At 37.5% G+C, this 22407-nt stretch overlaps 1 protein-coding gene across 2 annotated transcripts in view; it reads left to right on the plus strand.

Moving 5' to 3' along the window:
- The first annotated feature begins 4104 nt into the window (after positions 1-4104).
- Positions 4105-22407, plus strand: part of Fmn2 (formin 2) — a 341897-nt gene continuing 323594 nt past the window's right edge. For both annotated transcript variants that reach the window (XM_026390773.2, XM_077803042.1), the window contains exon 1: positions 4105-5710. In XM_026390773.2, the coding sequence (XP_026246558.2) occupies positions 4105-5710 (1606 nt within the window). The remainder of the gene's footprint in view (positions 5711-22407) is intronic.

Here is a 22407-nt window from a genome sequence, read left to right on the forward strand (position 1 = left end):
CTGATGGGAGTTGGAAGTGGGGGTGGGAGAGAAGTAAGAGAAGTGACATTTGGGATGGGAGACATGAATGGATCTGAGATATTAAGGAGGAAGAATAGAGAAATCTCTGGAATTGGCAAATTGTGGGGGCTGGGGGAAAAGAAGGAGTCAGCCAGTACTCTGGTTTGGGCAATTGGAATGATTGTGACACTTTTCTGAAAAAAAAAATAAATAAATAAATAAAAGAGGAAGAAATATGCAAGAAGAAGAGTTGAAATTCAGACCTGTAGTTTTTGACTCAACTTGGGCATTCACCAAGAAGTGGGTTCAAAGACCGTTGTCCAGGAGCAAGTTCAGAACTAAGAGTGGATTTGGATGGCAGCAGCTTAGTAATTGACACCAGAAGAGAAAATATGTCTTTTTTTAAGGAGAGATCATTCATTTGCTGGAGAAAAGGATGAATTGGATCATTAAAAGGCAACCTAATTCCTCTACATTCCACCAAGGTTGAGTAAGATGAAGTAAGGTTAAAAAAAACTAGAAAAGCCTCAAACCCAATTCTTAAAAACATTTCATTATGTTTTATCCCTTCTGTGGTGCTGGGAATAGAATCAGGGTCCTGCACATGATATACAAGTGTTCTACCACTGAGCTATACCCCCAGGCCCCCATTTGAGTTTACTGAGTGCTATTAACCATGACATGAAAAATTCATTTTTTTTAGAAATTCACAGCTTTTGAAATCCGCTTTTCTCTCCAACTGATCAGTATGAAAGTTTTCAAACATTCAGAAAAGTTAAAGGAATTTCTAAGTAAGCGTCATATATCTACCATATAAATTATACTCTTAACATTAATATATTTGCTTTATCATATACTTGTTCATGTAACCATTAAAGCATTTTATTTTTTTCATTAAAGCATTTTATTTTTCATGAATTTTAGCATAAATTACAAAGATTAGGATACTTAACTATATAGTATACATATTATGAACCATACTTCAATATTTGTTTAAAGTTTATCAACCTACTTCTGTTAATTTTATTTATTTATTCATTATTCATTTTTTTTAATGTGTTGGGGGATCTAAGCCAGGGCCTTGTGCGTGCTAAGCATATTCTCTACCACTGAGCTACACATCAGTTCACTAATTGTTTGTTTAAAATCCTTATCCAGTGGAGTACACATGCCTGAAATCCTAGAGACTCCAAAGGCAGAATCAGAAAGATTGCAAGTTCAAGGAAAGCCTGGGAAACTTAGCAAGACTAAATCTCCAATAAAAAATTTTATAAAAGGGTTGGGGACTTACCTCAGGGATAGAATGTTCCTGGGTTCAATCTCCAGTACAACAAAAATCAATCAATCAATAAAATAATAATAATAAAGTCTATATTAAATTCTCTATGTTGAAAAACAGGTAGCACTGCTTCTTCTTTTATGTGTAGTTTTGGTGACCTTTTGGGGATGCTAATAGTTTAATTTTTACCAACAATTACGAAGTGCTATTATCTTTGAATGTAGGAGCTGGTCATATTTGTCTTTCTTTTCTGTATCCTTGTCACCTAGGATGTGGCTGGGCATAAGGTGAGATCTCTAATTTTCTGTTAAATGTAATTTTACAACCACAAATCAATCTATCTTCCTTCCTTCCTTCCTTCCTTCCTTTTTTTTTTTTTTTTCTTTTTGGTGGTACTGGGGATCAAACCCAGGCATGCACTCTACTGCTTAGATATGTCACCAGCCCTGATGCTCTTTCTTGGTCAGATGAACTTAAATTTGGGCCTTGTCACAGGCATTCTGGGATTACTAAATAGCTACTAAATATAAACAAATGCTTTGGCAAAACATCCAGGTTTTCCTTTGTGATACTTTTACCATCCTTCCAAAAAGTAAACAATGTGGTGTTGTTTGTTCTAAAAAAAAATTGGAACTTAAATTTGTGGGCTCAAATATTGCGTTTCCTCCTAAGAACTTTGACAAATCTCACAGTTTATCTGATCTTATGCATTAATTATTATTGGGTTAAGAATACCTACCTACATTTGATACCCACAGCTGTAATTTTCAAATGAGTCTTTGCATGTAATAGAACTTTGTCAACTGTGATCTGCAGCCCAACTCCCGCCTTTTGTCTCACATTCAAAGGATGTGAAAAAAAAAAAAAAAAAGAATCAGCAGCCTTCTCACTATCTCCCTTCCTCCCATTCTCTATTCTTCCCTGCCTTTTGTCTTCTTAACTTCTAGAATACATCACAGAAGAAAATAATAAGGGAAAAAATAATTTAGAATCAAAGATGATCTGTTAAAGAAAGAGCAAAAAATAAAGATTTCTAAGTACTTTGGCAAAGAAGTAGAAAATTCTAATATCTACAGGCAAATTGTGCCCTCTGGGAAGCCTGGATTCTAGAAAAAAGAAGAGAGCAGTCTTGTGAAAGAGGTGAAACAAAGGCTTTTCAAGCATTCCGGAATTGCTTGGAGACTGGAATATTACCCTGGCAAAGTTATTAAAGTTGATTTCTCCAAACCATTTGCTCAAAAGGGCCAGCTAAGGACAACTGGCTACCTGCCCTGAAGTTACATTTATTTTTTAAGATTATAGTTTGAAAACGGATAGTACTAATTGATGTATATGCTTTTCCATCTTTCTTTTTCTTTATAAAGATGTTAAAGGAGAGACTTTAAAAAATGCTGGTTCATACTATGCAAGAAAAGACTATATATTTGCTTGCTGCATTTAAAATGGATCATAGAAACATTCTACTTTTCCCTCCTCTGTGTTTACTAGTCAGTATTTTCAAAGTAGTTAACATAGAACTTCTAACTTAAATACTTGTAACATTACTGATTAATGACAGTTTAATCTCAGTTTACTGCTTGGAACTTCTTTCACTACCAATGGTGTTTTAAAATATTTTTAAACAAAGTTAGCCAAGTGTAGTAAGTAATTAAAGTAATGACAAATTTACAATGAGGAAAAGTGTTTGTGCTAATATCGAGGCCAGAATGTTAAGAAGTCCTGGTACAGAACAAAGTGTACCTGGGAGGACTTGCTTGGGAAAATGGTGGTTTATATAGTAATATCTGATTTCACATATTTATGCCAAGGGTGTTTCCTTTTGGTAGGCGACCACAATAGTGACATGTTTAATATTGATGAGATTGACCTCCTGGGAGTTATAGTATATGTACCCTTTTGGAATACAAATGCTGTTTAATTTATATGGTAAACATAGAATTTTGGAGATTAGCATTTTAATCAGCTCTAATCTCAGTATTTCCTGCTTCACCCACCTCTTCTTTGTCTAAAGCAGTTCGAAATGCCAACTTTGGAAATGACAGCTAATGTCCTGTTCTGGGCAAGTTCTGTATAAAACATATGTGCAGCATCATGTGTAGTAACCTTTCCTAAGCCATATGCTCGAGCACATTAAAGTGTTCAAGGAGATAATCAATTATTCAAAAAACAGCAATCCATTCATTCAGCAAATATTTACTTAAGATCCATATAGAAGCAGGCAGATTTAGTTTAAGGGTTGTGTGACAGAGATATTATGATACCTTTAAATTGGAACTGGGCTTCCGTTTTTTTCCTGTGTGAAATTTTCTTCTTTTCTATTTAACTTTTTTTCATTGCAGGTTCGAGAGCTTTGAAGTACGTGTGTATGTTCCAATCCACGAACTATTCGAAGGGGTGGGGGCGGCAAAGCATCCTGTAAGCACCATGGAAATCAAAGTCCCCAGGATAGAGGAAACGTTTTTCGCGCTCGGGTTCAGCGAAGAGCCAAGAGGAGGCCAAGGGGGCGGCAGCAGCGGGCGGGGAGCCAGGCCCAAGCTGCGTCCCGCACAGCCATTGGCGGGCGCCGCGCGCTGTACTGAGCATGTTCGCGCCCAGCCAGCCCGGGCCGCAACCGCAGCGAAGGCAGCCACCCGAGCTGCCGCGCATTATGCAAAGCCGCAGCAGATGTCAGCGGGGCCAGCCGGGGGCTTGTTGGCCTCTTCTCCCAGCGGCTCGCCCAGCTGCCTAACGTGCCCTGAAGACTCCCCTGGCCTGGCCCAGGAGCCGAGAAGGGCCGAAATGGCCTGAGTACCCAAGGTGCAGCGGCACAGCGGCGGCATTGCAACATGGGGAACCAGGATGGGAAGCTGAAGAGGAGCACAGGTGATGCCTTACACGAAGGCGGTGGTTGCGGCGCCGAGGATGCTGTGGGGCCCAGGGATGTGGAAGCTACAAAGAAGGGGAGCGGGAGCAAGAAGGCTCTGGGCAAGCACAGCAAGGGAGGAGGGGGTAGCGGCGGGGAACCCGGCAAAAAGAAGAGCAAGTCGGACTCCAGACCCTCCGTGTTTTCCAACCTGCGGATTAGGAAGAACCTCTCCAAAGGGAAAGGTTCTGGCGGCTCCCGGGAGGATGTGTTGGACTCTCAGGCCCTGCAGACCGGGGAGCTGGACAGCGCTCATTCCCTGGTCACCAAGACCCCGGACCTCAGCCTGTCTGCTGATGAGACGGGCCTGTCGGATACTGAGTGTGCGGACCCTTTTGAGATAACCCTTCCAGGTGGTCCTAGGCCTGCAGAGGCTGGGTTAGGGGTTCAGGCGGTCGCCGAGGATTTGGAAACTGTGGTAGGGGCGCAGGATGGACAAAGGACCAGTTCGGGCTCGGACACGGACATCTATAGCTTCCATTCGGCTGCGGAGCAAGAGGATTTGCTCTCAGACATCCAGCAGGCGATTCGCCTGCAGCAGCAGCAGCAGCAGCAGCAGCAGCAGCAGCAGCAACAGCAGCAGCAGCAGCTCCAGAACTCCGAGGAGCCTGCAGCGCCCCCCGCTGCCGTCTTCCCTCAACCCGGGGCCTTCCTGGGCCTCCAAGGGTTTCTGCTGGGACCCAGCGGAGGGGCTGAGGAGGCCCGAGGCAGTCCTGACACAGAGCAGGCACAATCCGCGCTCTCTGACCTTCCTGAAAGCCAGACCACCAAGTCCCGGGTGTCAGAGCAGCCGCCATCCCCCAAGGGCCTCCTTGCATCGGAGGCGCCCAGCTTACCGCCTGCCCAGTCTGCAGCAGCAGACTCGCCTTCCTCCACCGCCTTCCCATTTCCCGAGGCCAGGACAGAGGAGGGCGCAGTACCAGCCTCCGTAAGAGAAGCTGAAGACACAGACGAGGAAGCAGAGGAGGATGCTTTTGAGGATGCTCCCCGAGGCTCTCCAGGGGAAGAGTGGGGCCCAGAGGTGGGAGAGGTCACGCAGAGTCTGGATGAAGAGCCAGAGGAGCAGACGCACGGGCCCAGGGTCCCCGCAGCAGCCACCTCTCTGCCCGGTAGCCCTGCGCCTAGCCCGCGCTGCTTCAAGCCCTACCCACTCATTACCCCCTGTTACATCAAGACCACCACCCGGCAGCTCAGCTCACCCAATCACTCCCCGTCTCAGTCCCCCAGCCAGAGCCCCAGGATTAAGAGACGACTGGAGCCCTCCTTGAGCCGGGGCCCCAGAACCGCCCTGGTCTCAGCAGTCGCCCCAGCCAAGAAGCACCGGACCGAAGGCAGCCTCGCAGGCGGCCTCAGCCGCTCAGCCGACTGGACTCAGGAGTTGGGTGCCGGCACCCCGGCGGCAGGAGGCTCTGCGCACCTTCTGGAGTCTGGCGCTGCTGCAAACAGTAGCGGTGGCCTGTCCCCCGCTCTGGCAGGCAAGGTGTCTGGAGCTCCGGGGACTGCAGATGGCTTTCAGAACGTGTTCACAGGTGAGCGTGCCTTGCTGCTAGTCTCCAGGTGGCAGGTCGCCTGCCAATCAGGGCCTTACCCTGTGACCCGCCCTCCCCAGTTCTGAAAGGCCCTGGCCTGCTAGTCTCTTCCTAGTGAATCCTTTTCAACCGTGCTCATCCCTCGGTGATTGCCTTGGATATATACTTCTTGGTTTTTTATTTTATTTTATTTTATTTCAGGGTGGCGAAGGGAACAATTTAGTTGTGTCTGACCTAAATCATCTCAGGAAAGGGCTTCTCTGCTCAGTTCTCCCAAATATCTGCTGTTTCCTAACGTTCAGAACCCCAGTAGGCAGATAAATTCCTTTTGTGTCTTGTTTGCTAAACCATCATTCTTTTTCTTCTTCATTCCCAAAGCATTAAAAGAACAACTTTCTCATGGTCTTTCTCAAGGGTCAGTATTGGAGGCACAAAACATTTGTTCCAGTACTTTCCAAAGGTGATCTCTGACTGCTCTAGTACCCACACACCTGAATTTACATATATATGTAATATGTTGTTTCTATCTTACAGCAATCTAGGTAGGGCTATTTTGTGAAGTGAAACAGTCACTACTGCTTGCAAAGACAAGAAAATCTGATACATGCTATTGGAAAATGAATATACAAAAGAGTATCAGGAGTAACTTCTTTCCTTTCCGTGACCCAGCCAGAACTTCTCTACTTGGAAATGGGGATGATCAGAAGACCAAAAGCATATCCAGATATGTTCAAGTGATAGTTCTCTTCCTTAGCCATTTGTTATAGACTCACACATAGAATGCACAGTGGAAGGATCAGTTTATTGTGGGAAAACACCTAATCAAATAGCAGAATGAGTTTATCCTTTACTATAGGCTTATTGGTCCCAAGGCCTTACCTTAAGGGTTCACTGGCAGTGTCAGTTTGTTTCCTGTTTACTTAACATCTACTCTTAATTTTTTGAATGAAATAGTGTTAGAATTGAAAGAATAGGGGAAAAATATGAAAAGTTATGTCAGTGCTGGTAGGTTTGTGATAAATATTTGAATGACTAAAATTTGAAAGGCACTTTAAAAATTTTATGTTCTATTATTTTAATAAATAGGTCATTTATAGAAATTACTTTGGTGAAATTTCTCAATGAAGACAGCTTACACTTAGCTGGTTAGATGCTGTTATTTTTGTGGTAGCTATTTTTATTGGAGTACATTTTCATTTTCATCTATGGGCTATATTTTATTTTGCATTTACAGAACTCAGAAGTACTTGCTTTTTGTTTTTTTCCTTTCTTCTCTTTATTGTAGATTCAGTAAATAGGAATGTCTGTAGTCTTAAACCAACTAGGTTAATTATAAAAACCAAAATGAGACAAAACAAAAAACACACACACCAAAAAAAGAAAAAAGAAAAGAAAAGAAAAGAATAAAGGAAACTTGATGGAAAAGAATTGGAAAGTTTTTGAGTTAATTTTTATTAATTCATTTATTTTTTTACAGTGCTAGGGGTAAAACCCAAGGCCTTGTGCATGCTAGCAAAAATATTCTACCCTTTGAGCTACATCATCAACCCAATTTTTTGGAGTTGATATTGGTGAGAAATCATGTATTTTCTCCTTAGATAGCATTCATTTATATAGTTTTCTAAAAACAAAAATTATTCACCATAATTAAGATATATTCCATGCATTTGTAATTGTATCAAAGTGAATTCTACTGTCATGTATAACTAAAAAGAAACAACATAAATATTTTTACTAAAAAAAGATTATCAATAATTAATATTAGTGATAGCTATTCCTACTAGCATAAGAATTTGTTTCATTCATTTAGCATATATATGCCTATAGACACATCTGTATATGCATGTATACATACACACACAGATATATATAGATCATACATACACATATATACATACATACTGGGCAGCCACATTGTGCCAGGCTATGCTTTTGTTTTTGTTTTGTTGTTTTAGTGATAAGTATCCAATCCAGTACTTCATGCATGCTAGCCAAAAGTTTTAACATTGCCTTGCATCCCCAACACAATCATGGTTCTGCCTTTCAAAGTTTCACTGAGTGAAGAAAAAGCTCTTAAAATGCAGAGGGCTGGGGCAGGAGCTCATTGTTAAAGCTCTTGTGTAGCATAGGCAAGGCTTTGGGTTCCATCTCCATTATTGAAAAAAAAAAAGGACAGTGCACAGGAATCTGTCTATTATCTATCTACTTACTTACCTATCTGTCTATATGCAGGATACTATCCTGGAAACATCAAGAATAGGATTCAGTGACTTATCTCCTTGGCAAAGTGTAAGAAAAGGTATTGTCAGAGGTATTGAACAGAGTTCTGAGACATAGGACCTGAAATACATTGAAGTTTTTATTTTTCTTAAAAAAGAAGTATATTCTTGGAACTGTGTATCATTTTAATTTGCTAGGCTAGTATTTTCAGATTTGAAATTTGGGACTCTCAAAAGAGCTGTGCTTACATTTGCAGGTAAAATGGATGCAACTAGAGAATATCATGCTAAGCGAAATAAACCAATCTCAAAAAACCCAAAAGCTGAAGTTTTCTCTGAGAAGGGGATGCTGATCCACAGTAGGGGGGGCGGGGTAGGAAAAATGAAGGAAATTTGGATTGTGCACAGGGGAATGGTGGGAGGGGTGGAGCACTGGGGATGGGAAGGACCATAGAATGAGACAGACATTATTACCCTGTGTACATGTATGATTATACTACTGGTGTGACTCAGCACCATGTATAGCCAGAGGAATGAGAAGTTATGTTCCATTTGTGTACAAAGTGTCAAAATGCATTCTACTGTCCTGTATAACTAATTAGAATTTAAAAAAAAATTAATTAAAAAAAAAAGAGCCTTGTTTAGGTAGCACTTGGGTTCTTTTGATGTCTCCAGGCAGGCATTTTTGTTTGTTTTTCTTTAACTTGTAGAGTAAAAGTAAAGTCATTTTGCTGAGTGTGATGGCCTACACATATAAACCCAGCTCCTGAGGAGGTTGAGGCAGGAAGATCACACATTCAAGACCAGGCTCGACCCTTAGTGGGGCCCTGTATTAAAATAGAAATAAATAAAAGGGCTGGGGATGTAGCTTTGTAGTAGAGTGACTCTGGGTTCAATTCCCAGTACCAAAAAATAACAAACAAGAGTTAGTTGTTTTTATGAGGACATTGCCTACTTAATATTTGATGATTAGATATAGATGCAGTGACAAGCAGATATGTTTTTGTATAGCAACTTCAATGTACTAATCTTCTCTCTGCCTTGTTTAGGAAAAAAAAAAAAATCAGTGGGTTTAACCTAACCTTATGACTGGTAGGAAATGGAGGTAGAAAAAAAGGTGAAATAACTTTCTCAAGGTCACGCTCATTAGAAGCGTAGCTAGAGGCAGAAGCTGAGTCTACTGATTTGTGTATGGGTGCACTTTCTCATTACTTGCATTTGACATTCAGCACTGTAAGACAATAGAGTAAAAACTTTTTAAAAATTGCTGTAGGCTCTAAGGCCTTCACTGATGAGGTTTTCTGGTTTCTGTCGATGATAATAATAACGTATACCCCTTTAATGGTTGAACATCAGTTCTTCCTTGGGCTGGGTGAAAGATGATCGTTGGCCAAAGTGAATCAGATTTTCTTGAGGCAACTCTCATGGAAACTCTCGCTGTTCGTCTGGTGGTAGAGGGACTCCAGATTGATACAAGCCTCTGTTTCTCGGCTGTTGACTCTTTTCTTGTTATCTGCCATTACATTTGCTTCTTTACCATCCTCTGCTATTTCATGGGTGTATTGGAAATTACTAGGAGTTTGGGCAGCTAGGATTGTCCTTAGGGAAAGAGTTCTTTGACTTTGATTATGCATGAATTTGGATCATTTAATTGCTAGCTGCTTTTGAAGCAGGTGATCATTTTATCTGTAGCCTTTCATAAATAACTTCTATTTTTAAACCATAGGATGAGAGTTGTCAGCTCTGAAGGAAAGAACAGATGTTTCTCACTTTTTACTTCCTTCCAAATGTAGGGAGAAAATTCAAGTGAAAAGGGATTTCCATGGCACATGTTTCTGTTTCTTTGGTAGATATAAAAAACTTAAGCAATGTGGGATACCAAAACATCTTGTTTCAGCTATTAAGAAACCGAGGGCTAGGCAAGGTGGCTTATAACTGCAATCCTAGTGATTTGGGAGGCTGAAACAAAAGGATTAAGCCTAGCCTTGGCAATTTAGTGAGAATGTATCTTAAAAAGAAAAAAAAAGAAAAGAAAATAGTAATAATAATAATAATTAAAAGGGCTGGGGGTGTCTCTTAGTAGTAGAGTATCCTTGGACTCAAAAAAAATTTAAAAAAAAAGAAAGAAAGAACTTGATGCTGTTATAGTCCATTATATTTAAATTTTTGGTTATTTTGTTCAAAATGCATATTTTACAATGATTATTAGAAAAAAAATGATAGGTTCATTTACACATTAGGTGTAACAAAAGCTTGGTAGCACATAGTTTTTTTTTTTTTTTTCCTTCTTTTTCTTTTTCTGTAGTGTTGGGGATCGAACCTAGGGCGTCACACATGCTAAGCATTTGTTCTATGTCTGAGGTAGAGTCCCAGCCCAGTAATAGTTTCGCAGTTAATTAAAGTTTGGATATCTAACATGTAAAATATATATAATGCTAAGAATGCTAAGTCAATTTTTGTTTGTTTTGCTGCTTTTTTTTTTTTTTTTTTTTTTTTTGGTGCTGGGGATCAAACTCAGGACCTTCTGCATACTAGGCAAGTGTTCTAACACTGAGCTGTGTCCCGAATTTGTGAAATCATTTTGATGAGAATCTTGCCAAGTCAATTATGTGCTTATCTGTCACTTTTTAAAACACATAGAATTAAAAAATTTAATCTTTTTAAAAAGGCTTAATGTCATCTTCAAGAACATCATTGTTAACATCTTATAAAAACATTAGTGATGCCCTTAACATTTATTTAAATGTGTAAGCTAGTGGCCTCAGTTTTTGTATCTATATAGTTTCTTGACTCTTTCCTTGTTGTTATTTTTAGAGATATCTTTAGTTTCTTCCCCAGTTCCCAATTCCTCATAATTTGGTTTTTCTCATCAGTTAGTTATTGGCTTATAAAGTCTAGAATCACGATGTTAACTGTATTTATTGCAATTCTAAATGGCAGGTCTCTGTGTTGGTGCATTACAAATTATCTCTAATCCTTTCAACAGTCTTAAAGTATAGCTGCTTATCCTCATTTTTCTTAGGAGCAAACCAAGGCTCAGATAAGTGAAGTAACTTGCCTAAGGACATTAAGGTAGTATGTGCCCCATCTAGGATATATCCTTTAAAAACCAAATCTGTTGTCAACGTGTATAAAATAAAACCAAGTGGGTTATTGAGATTTTGTAGGACTAATTAATCGAAATCTTATATTTTAGAACTTTGATTTTATAATACTCATATTGGCCTTTCTAAAGATTATCTTGATTTTAGTATCAGTAGAAAGAAGGACATGCCTTAGGAATACAAAGACTTGTTAAATCATTACATTGAATTTTTAAAGGCTAGAAAATCTTAACTGTAAAAGGAAAGGAGATTGCTTATAGGAATTCTATCATTTTCCTTAAATATTGACTTACTGGGTTCCATATATCAGAATAGAATTTGACAGCATACGCTGGGCTTGAAGTTAGTTTAGTCTGAAACATCCTTTCTCATGGTTCTTTCAGGACTATGGCTTGGATCAAAGTCAAGTACTCCAATAGCATCAGTCATGAGTTTTAATACGTGTTTTATGAAGTGAGGACTGGCCTAATTTTAAGTGTGTTTAAGTATTTGGATATAAACTATGCTTATTTGAAATAGAACTGGTGTTTTTAGTGCCTTTTCTCCTGATTCTAGTAAAAAGTTGAAAATATCTTGGATGATGATAACAGTAGTTATTCTAATCATGGTTATTCTAGGCATTTTTGCATCCTAGCTTTGCCATTTGACTCTCAAGTAGTTTTTCCTCATATGTATGAAGATAGAGGAGCAATTACACTTGATAATATTAAATGAAATAGTGTATATAAAGCCCTTACGACTTTGCTTAGTGCATAAGGAGCACTTAATTGGTACTGATTCTATCCTAACCTGATTTGTTTTCTTAATAAACTTCATTGTTCAAAATAGTCAGAGTCAGGGCTGGGCTTGTGGCTCAGTGATAGAGCACTTGCCTTGCATGTGTGAGGCACTGGGTTAGATTCTCAGTACTGCATATAAATAAAATGAATAAAATAAAGTTCCATCAACAATAAATTTTTTTTTAATGGTCAGAGTTAAATTTGCTAAACCTGAACCAAACAACTTTAAAATTGTATACAAAAACTTGGCAGGATACTAATTGACTAGATATGAATTGCAAATTAATATTTCTAGCCTTAAGTTGTGTGGTGGTATTTTCAAATTGCTTATGCTTCCTGTTTTCTTTTTCTTTTTCTGCATTTTCTGTGATTTAAGCATTTTAAGCATTGGAAATTTTGGTTTATTGGAATTTTGGATGAGGAAAGCATATGATGGGGGTGTGGCTGTGAGACTGGGGGAGGATACTGCTTTCTAAAGGAGGTGTGGAGAAGAGGTGGCAGCTGACACTCTCAGTGTTTATGTTCTGCATAGCATCTGGCCATTACCGCCTGACTTTGCATCCTTCCTTCCCTGGATTCCCTTCATAAACTCTCTACTTTAGACAAACTAATCCGCTTACTGTTCTGTGAACATGTGTTTCATTTCTTTTTCCTGACTTTTTGCCTTTGTCTTGCAGCTTTACCCTCTTAGAGCACATAATTTGTTTCTCTTTATTTAGCACTGAAATAAGGACTGATTGAACCCCTCTTTGTATTTTTTTTTTCCATTTGGTCTTATCTGGTCCTCACCTCAGTGATTCTGTGCTTATTGTCTACATCCTATTATTGTAGATATCTCTGGATTTAGGGTTCTTTCACTCTTTTATGCATTGCCTGCTACCCAGGCAGCCTCTGCTCTTCCATCAATCCATCTACAAATACCTGTACTGTGTCTTACTGTGTGTCAGTCACTGTGATACTGTGAATATACTGAGGTCACAATGAATACTTGTTCACAAACTTTTTTTTTTTTAGGTGGTGATTAATATAGGTATATTGGGTACTCAGGTTTCCTAGGTTGGCAGCTAAAACTAGTCAAATGTAAGGCTGAAAATTGCTAACTCTTTGGAGCAGTTAAAATTAATTATTTTCATGGAGGTGAAGTTGAATCAATGAAAGTAAAATGACATTTTGGTAGAGCGTGTTTTCAGAGAACATTATCTATTCTTGCTTCTAGATTTAATTTTAAAATAGTAATGATATTAAAATAATAGTGCTTCCCAATATATATGTATATATTTACACATACATATTTATACGTATATATATATATATATATATATATATATATATATATATATACATATATATGCATATCTGTGTATGCGTAGATGTTATTTATTTATTTTTGTGCCAGGATTGAAACCAGGAGCTCACATGTGCTAAGCAGGCATTCTACCACTGAGCTACATCTCTAGCTCCATATATAAATTTTATCAGTAATGAAAGAAAAGGTAAAGGGGATACAAAAGTGTTATTCCTCTATCTGTTCCTGCCTTTGTATTTTTAGTAATAGTGAAATTTAGCATTAAGAGACCATTAGAAAGAAATTCATAAAAATTGCTTGTGACAATATTATTGGATATAATTTTAGGGACTGAAAACTTTTATAAGGCTTCCCTTTGTATTAAAATATAAATATATGGAAAATATGACTGATAATCAACTTGGAATGGTAGTAATACAAAGTTCTTATAACAATAAAATTATAAGAACAAATAACAGTTACTGGATGCTATCAGAAGATGCCAACCACACTAGAAAGTTATCCTTTTGATATTCTTTTTCCAAAAGAGGGAAAAATTGATGTCTTCTTCCTTTACAAAGATGTACTTGAAAGTGTTAATTGGGTAGGAAATTTTCTGGTATTCTTCTGTGGTCTAGTCAGGACCCAGCATACCACAGACTCACTGGAAGTTTTATTACCAATTTTGCCAGAGTTGTGATGCACTGAAAATAGTCATTTTTAGGAGGAATGAAATAATATTTTTGAGTGAATCAAGCTTTTATTGTGCTGTAAAATTATTCTTAAAAGTGTTTAGACTATCCAGCTGGGTATCTTTTGCACATCAGACAGAAGGGTTCCTTGTTGTAGTACTTGATGTCACCCTGGACATGTATGGAAAGGGATTCTATGTAATTTAAATGGTTGCTTTAGGCACTAAGGAGAGAAAAGAAAATTTATCAGTTAGCTGGTACAGCCCTATGGCAAGAGGGCAGACTGAGAAGTCTTCCAGTCTACTTCCCCTTTTAATTTTACCATTGGTTTCCTATAAGGCACAGGGTCAGTCCTTCCTTCCTTCCTTCCTTCCTTCCTTCCTTCCTTCCTTCCTTCCTTCCTTCCTTCCTTCCTTCCTTCCTTCCTTCCGATTGAACCCAGGGATTCACACACACAGGAGGCAAAAGCTCAACCATGAAGCTAAACCTCCAACTCTTTTCACCTCTTCTTAATACTCTGGTTTCTCAGGTTACAAAAGTGTAGGCAGGAGCTCAGGATGTGGCAGTGCAATAGCCTAACACATACTTGGGTTGGATCACCAACAAGGGAATTTAGGGGGCATGAAGGGAATATTTCTGGGAAGCTGCCTCCTCTAATCCCTTTTAACTCCATGATTCTGTAGAAGTGATGGTTCCAGCAGCTACCTTTTCTACCTCATAGTGGTACTATGCATATAGAGAGCTTTGCTTTGTTGTTAGAGCTGAAGACAACCTCTATGCTGTAGGAACCATTATTTATATCATAGGGTAACAATGTTTTGGGTATCAGTAAGATGTTTTGACCTTGGTAATTTTAACCAATTTTTGATTCATGTTGAAGATTTGACATGGTTGTACTGTCATATGATTATAGACCTTGTGTTTTAACTGAGGAAGTGGTGGGTAAGCCTGTTTTGGGAAAATACATGAAAAAGAAATCTGGTTTATATAACATATGACCCCAAAACAGACTACATGGAGTTGTTCTAATATGGACACAAGATATACTATGCAAATTCTTTAAGATTCATTATTAGCAGTGTAAGTCATCTATTGTTGGATGGACTATAAACTTTGCATTTTCCCTTACAATTTGAACTGCTCAATAAAGCAGTGCTATTAAGCCTTTTACTTCAATATACCTTAATATATTGGGTTGTTTAATTTTTTTTAGTTGTAGAGGGACACAATATCTTTATTAATTTATTTTATGTGATGCTGAGGATCAAACCAGTGCTTCACATATGCCAGGCAAGTGCTCTGCCACTGAGCCCCAGCCCCAGCCCCAATATATTAGTTTTTGTTATGTTTTCAGTTTCCCCTCTATTTTTATGCTTACTGAAGTAATTTTTATGAGTCTGTGGTATTCCATTTAGACGTTTGCATCAACAGTAAACATTTTTTAGAGACTAGAAAGGTAAAAGGGAAAAAACTCTTAGGTTTTAATTTTTTAAAAACTTTGAAAAATTTTTTACTGGCCTTAAATTAATGCAGCTCATTTAAGCCTGTTAAAAAGCAAGTGGAAGCTAGTGGCGCGGGAGGCTGAGGCAAGAGGATCTCTGAGTTCAAGGCCAGCCTCAGCAAAATCGAGGCACTGAGCAGCTCAGTGAAATGCTGTCTCTAAATAAAATACAAAAAAGGACTAGGGATGTGGCTCAGTTGAGTACCTAAGTTCAATCCCCAGTACCCCCCCCAAAAAAAAAGCAAGTGGAAGCTGGGTGAGGTGGAGCACACCTGTAATACCTGTAATGCAGGCTACTCAGAAAGCTGAGACAGGAGGATTGTGCATTGAAGGCTACCTTGGTCAATTTAGTGAGACTCTGTCTCAAAAAAAAAAAAAAAAAAAAAAAAGGCAGGGGGCAGGGTTTAGGGTTGGAACCCAGTGGCAGAGCACTTGCCTAGCATGCATGGGGCTCTAGGTTCAATCCCTAATACTACAAATAATAATAAAGATAAATTAATGAATGAAAATGTTTCAGGATCCCAGATGAATGTGTTTGAATACTTTGGAGAGTTTTATATGCAGTGAGTCTCTTCATTATTAAAGATAAAAATTTTCCACTGAATAACAATTTTTTTCTACTAAACTGTATTTTTATTAAGAGCTTTATAGGAACCTGTGTCTCTTTAAACTTTTGAAACAATTGGATAACATTATTCAAAGTCAGTAAATATTATTAGTTATAAGTCTTTTAGTTGAACCTTTAAGGTTTTCTAAATATAGGATTATGTCATCTGAAAATAGGAAAAATTTGACCTCTTGCTTTCCTATTTGTATCTCTTTTATTTATTTTTATATTTCCCTTCCTAATTTCTCTAGATAAAATTTTAATTACTATTTTGAATAGGATGATGAAAACAACCATTCTTATCTTGTCCTTGATTTTAGAGGAAATGTTTTCAGTTTTCCCTAGTCAGTATGATGTTGGATTTGAGTTTGTTATATATAACACTTATTATTTTGAAGTAATTTCCTTTTATTCCTAGTTTCTTCAGGGTTGTTTTAATGAAAGGGTGTCATGTTTTGTCAAAAGTTTTCTGCATCTATTGAGATGATCATGTAATTTTTGTCCTTATTATATTTATTGGTTTGCCAATATTGAACAACATTTTTTGCATCCCCATGATGAAACAAACTGAACTGAAGTATATGATGTTTGTAATGTGTTTTGAAATTTAGTTTGCAAGTCTTTTATTAAGGATTTTGGTATCTATGTTCTTTAAGGATATTGATCTGTAATTTTATTTTTTGATGTATCCTTATCTAGTTTTGGTATCAGGGTGATTGTGGATTGAAGAATGACTTTGGAAGTGCTCCCTCTCTTTCTATTTCACAGAATAATTTGAAGAGAATTATTGTTAGTTCTTCTTTAAAGATTTGGTAAAATTCAGCTGTAAATCCATTTGCTCCTGGTTTCTTGTTTGTTGGTAGACTTATTATTATTACTTCAATCTCATTGCTTGCTGTTGATCTGTTTCAGTTTTCTATCTTAGTTCAATTTTGGTAAAACATTTGCATCTAGAAATGAATTCATTTCTTCTGGATATTTCAACTTATTGGAATATGTGTTTTCAAAATAATCCCTGATGGTCCCCTGGATTTCAGTAATGTCTATTGCAATATTTCTTTTTTTTTTTTTTCATCTTTCTCTTTCTTTTGTTTAGTTTGTCTTGGAATTTATCAGTCTTGTTTATCTTTTCAAAGAATGAACTTTTAGGGCTGGGGATGTAGCACAGTGGTAGAGGACTTACCTAACATGCCCTGGGTTCAGTATTGAGACAATGAACCAATTCTTTATTTCATCAATCCTTTGTGTTGTTCTTTTATTTCTACTTAATTAATTTCAGCTCTGAACTTTATTATTTCTTTCCTTCTACTGATTTTGGGATTGACTTTTTCTTGTTTTATTAAGACCTTGGGTGCATCATTAGGTTATTCATTTGGGATTGTTCTGCTTTTTATGTAGCATTTATAGTAAACTTCCTTCTTAGAGCTGCCTTCATTGTGTTCCATAGATTCTTGTATATTGTGTTTCTCTTCTCATTTGATTCTAATAATTTTTAACTTCTCCCCTGATGACCCACTCATCATTCAATAGTGTATTTTTTAATCTCCATGTGTTTGTATACTATCTGTAGTTTTTCTTGATATCAATTTCTAATTTCATTTATGATTTAATAAGATGCAAGAAATTACTTTCTTTTTTGTATTTGTTAACACTTGCTTTGTTTTGCAATATATGAAGTATTTGGAGGAAGTTCCTTGAGCCGCTAAGAAGAATGCATATTTAGCTGTTGTTGGATAAAATATTCTATAGATACATATTCTCTATTTAATCTAAGAAATAGCTCAACTCCATGATATCTTTATTTTCTTGTCTGGATGACTATTAGTGAGACTGGTATTTTGAAATCACCCACTGTTATTTTGTTAGGCACTAGTTCTCCCATTATGTCAAGTAATTTTTCAGTTGTTCTTATTTTTGACAGTATGAGAGATTAAACACCTCACTTGTGCTAGGCAAGCCCTGAGCTACATCCCCAGATCCCCTTTATAAGAATTTATTTTGAGACAGAGTCTTACTAAGTTGTCCAGGTTGACCTAAACTTGCAGTCTTCCTGCCTCAGCCTCCCAAGTAGCTAAGGATTACAGGTGTGTGCCACCACACCCAGCTGTAATGTTTGTTTATGAATTTGGGTATACCAAAGATTGGGGCATAAATATTTGCAATTGTTGTATCCTCTTGTTGGATTTTTCCATTTATCAATATGCAGTGACTTTCTTGTCTCTTCTGATTAATTTTGGCTTGATGACATCTTTGTCAGATATGAAAACAGCTCCTCCTGTTTGTTTCAGATTCAATTGGCATGGAATGTTGTCCTCTATCCTGTTTCCAGTCTGTGAATGTCTGTGTTAATGCGTGTGTATCTTGAGGACGACAGAATTGGCTTTTGTTTTTTAGACCAGTCTGCCAGTTTATGTCTTTTAATTGAAGAATTAAAACCATTTACATTCAGTGTTATTGTACATACCTATGTATTCCTGTCTTTTTATTTTATTTTCAATGTTTTATATTTGTTTGAGTATCTTTTGCAATGCTGCCTTAATGGTCATTAATTCCTTTAGTTTATGTTTACTTCAGAAGGTTTTCGGTTCACTTCAATTCTGAAGGATAGCTCTGCTGGATGAAGCAATTGAAGTTGGTAGTTAATTTCTTTCAGGGTTCAAAATGTATCTTTCCAAACTCTCCTACCCTTTAGTCTCAGCTGAGAAATCTGCCCTTATTCGGATTGGTTTGCCATTATAAGTGACTTGGAACTTCTCTCTTACAGATTTAGAAATTCTTTGTTCTGGAGTTTTAGTATTTTTAAGTGTAATTCATCATGGAGAGAGTCTTTTCTTGTTTTGTTTATTTGAGGTTCTAAATGCTCCAGTATCTTAATGTACGTATTATTCCTATCATTTGGGAAATTTTCTGCTACTATTTTACTGAATAGGTTATCTTTTCCAAAAGTCTGTATCTCTTCTTCCTCCTCCAAACCTATTAGTCTTAAGTTAGTTCTCTTAATGTTGTTCTAGACTTCTTGTATACTCTGCTTCTTGTTTATGTTTTCTTTATTACAGTCAAACACTTTGTCTTCAAGTCTCACTATTCTTTCTTCTGCTTGATCTATTCTTTTGGTGAGACTCAACTGATTTTTTTTTTAATTTATTGTGCTATTCATTGCCAAGAGTTCTGTTTAGTTCTTTTTCAGAATCTTCCTCTTTGGATTTCCAATTTGTATTCTGTATTGTCTGACTTTAATTTATTCACTCATTGATTTGTATCTTCTTTGAGTTTATTGGTCATTTTAACAATCATTTTTTTTGAATTCTCTGCCTGAGATCTACTTTGATTTCTATATAGGGAGTTAAGCACTTTTGGGGGTCATCTTATTGGCCTATTTCCTCATTTCCCAGTTATTCTATGTTGAGATTTGCACATCTGTTGGGATTCATTTATCTTCCACTATTTTGTGAGTGTCTTTTTAGTAAGCAGTTATCTTTTCACCATGTACCCTGGACTAGGGGAATATCTCAGCATGAAAGCACCTTCTTGGAATAGTTTGGTTGTAGGTTAAATCATCAGAACTACTTTTTTAAAAAAAATGTTCTAATTAGTTTTACATGACAGCAGAATACTCTTCAATTCGATGTACACAAATGGAGCACAGTTTTTCGCTTTTCTGGTGTACATGAAGTAGAGTCACACCATTTGTGCAATCATACATGGACCTAGGGTAATGATATCTGTCTAATTTCATTATCTTTCCTACCCATCCCCTTCTCCCCCCTTCCCTCCCCTTTGCCCAATCTACAATTCCTCTATTCATTCCATGCCCCCACCCCATTATGGATCAGCATCCACTTATCAAACAAAATATCCGACCCCTGGTTTTTTGAGATTCATTTATTTCACTTACCATTATATCATCCAATTCCACCCATTTACCTGCAAATGCCATCATTTTATTCTCTTTTATTGCTGAGTAATATTCCATTATGTGTGTGTGTGTGTGTGTGTGTGTGTGTATCACATATATCACAGTTTCTTTATTCATTCATCTATTGAAGGGCATCTAGGTTGCTTCCAGTTTCACAATTGTGAATTGTACTGCTATAAACATTGAAATGGCTGCATCTCTATAGTCTGCTGTTTTTAAATCTTTAGAATATAAACCAAGGAGTGGGATAGCTGGGTCAAATGATGGTTCCATTCCAAGTTTTCTAAGGAATCTGTATGCTGCTTTCCAGATTGGTTGCACCAGTTTGCAGTGCCACCAGCAATGTATGAGTATGCCTTTTCCCCCACATCCTCACCAACATCCATTCTGACTAAAGTGAGATGAAATCTTAGAGTAGTTTTGATTTGCATTTCTCTAATTACTAGAGATGTTGAACATTTTTTCATGTATTTGTTGATCGATTGTACATCTTCTGAGAAGCATCTGTTCAGTTCTTAACCTATTTATTGATTGGATTATTTGTTTTTTTGATGTTAAATTTTTTTTTTAGTTCTTTGTACACAAATGGAGCACAATTTTTCACTTCTCTGGTTTTACACAAAGTAGAGTCACACCATTCATGCAATCATACATGTACCTAACATTTGGGAAATTGGAGATTAATGCTCTATCTTATGTGTGTTTGGTAAAAATTTGTTCCTATTTGGTAGCCTCTGTCTTCACCTTATTGATAATTTCTTTTGCTGAGAAGAAGCCTTTTAGTTTGAATCCATCCCATTTATTAATTCTTGATTTTATTTCTTGTGCTTTAGGAGTCTTGTTAAGGAAGTCAGAGCCTAATCCAACATGATGAAGTTTTGGTCCTAGTTTTTCTCCTATTAGGCACAGGGTCTCTGGTCTAATTCCTAGGTCCTTGATCCATGTTGAGTTGAGCTATGTGCATCATGAGAGATAGGGGTTTAATTTCATTTTGCTGCATATGGACTTTGAGCTACTTGGACAGGAAAGAGTAACTACCAGTAACAGCAGTATTTAAAGAGCAAACAATACTTACTATTAAAATATGTAGATCCAAGGGAAAAAAAAAGCAAAGAAGGGAGTGAGAGAAAAGAGAAAGAAGAAATGTGGAGAGGAAGAGAGGAGGAAAGAAAAAAAGAGAAGGGAGTACAAATGAGAAGACATTTAAAAACATCAAGAAAAAAATCCAGTTAATAGAAAAAATAAATGCTGCAGGCAGCAGCTTTCCATCTATGCCGGTCCTGTCCTACTTCCACACTCTACCAGCATTGCTACTTATTAGAGTTCAGACTGTCAATTTCTAAAGAAAGAGGCTTCTACTTTTCTCTGCTCTGTAGATCCACAGAGCAGCTGGCTGCTCTGACTCCTATGGCCACACAGAGCTTCCCTTAGGTCTGTGCCACACTCTCACTTCAGAGCCCAGATTGACTCATGGACATAAAATTAAAGCATAGGTGGCTGTTGAATCTTGGATAGATAGATAGATAGATAGATAGATAGATAGATAGATAGATAGAGTTTTAAAAAGGAAAGAAAACTGCAGGGGTTTCTGATCTCTTGCATAGAACCTTAAACAATGAGGCACATTTAAAACTGGCTCCCCTTCCCTGCTTTAGCTGAATCTACTGGGAAGTACAGGGATTATTTCCTCCTGTACCAGTTCATTAATTAGTATTTGTGTATCTTTTCTGCTCAGCTCTCTTTGGCTTGGAAGTGGAGCCTGCTTTTCTCAAAGTTAATGGGAAACTTTCTTTTAGCTCATTAGAGCTAAAACTTGTCCTGGGTCAACTACTGGTATAGTCTATTTCTTTTACTCTCTTACTATTCTATCCACCAGTATTTTGGGCTTTCACCTGGTTGCTAACTTTCTGAGTTGCACTCTAGCACCTTCCCATGGTCTTCCTACCTCATCCTGCAGCAACAGAACTGTTGTTTGATTCAGTCTTGGAGAGAGCTAGTATGCAGGAGATGCCTTAGTCTGTCATTTCCAGAGTCCCCCCAAACGACTATTTTATTAATGCAATAATAGTAATTGAATTGTTTAAAAAGGCACATGTTTTCTCTTTTAAAAGAATAATAGAAGTGTGATAATAGAAGGGATAATCTTTTGTAACCCATTTTTAAACCTATGTACTCGTAGATAATTGGCTCCTCTTGTTCCTGTAGACCAGTGCTTGCCTGCTTAGAGAAGGTAAGTTATGTCAGCTCTCTGGATAGTGTTCCATTTTTACAGCTACCAAGATATTCTATAAGCCAATTACATCATACTGTCCTTTCAGTGCTATTTTGGATAAATGGCTTTGAGGGTAAAAAATGGTGAGTATACTGGCAATTTATATTAGAATGCAGGATTGGATCTGCTTCTATTCTATTTTTTAGAAACTTCCAGAAGTGTGTTGACTCTGTTGTACTCAAATGTTTTGGACAATGAAGGCAAAGAAACTGGAATAAGAACTTCCATGATTTAGGCACAGAAACATGTGATTGGGCGGAAAATGTGATAAAATGAAAGAATGAGCCCAGAAGACTTTAATTTATGACTTGGAATACTTCTC

This window comes from Urocitellus parryii, chromosome 9 (genome assembly GCF_045843805.1).
Source record: "Urocitellus parryii isolate mUroPar1 chromosome 9, mUroPar1.hap1, whole genome shotgun sequence".
NCBI lineage: Eukaryota > Metazoa > Chordata > Mammalia > Rodentia > Sciuridae > Urocitellus > Urocitellus parryii.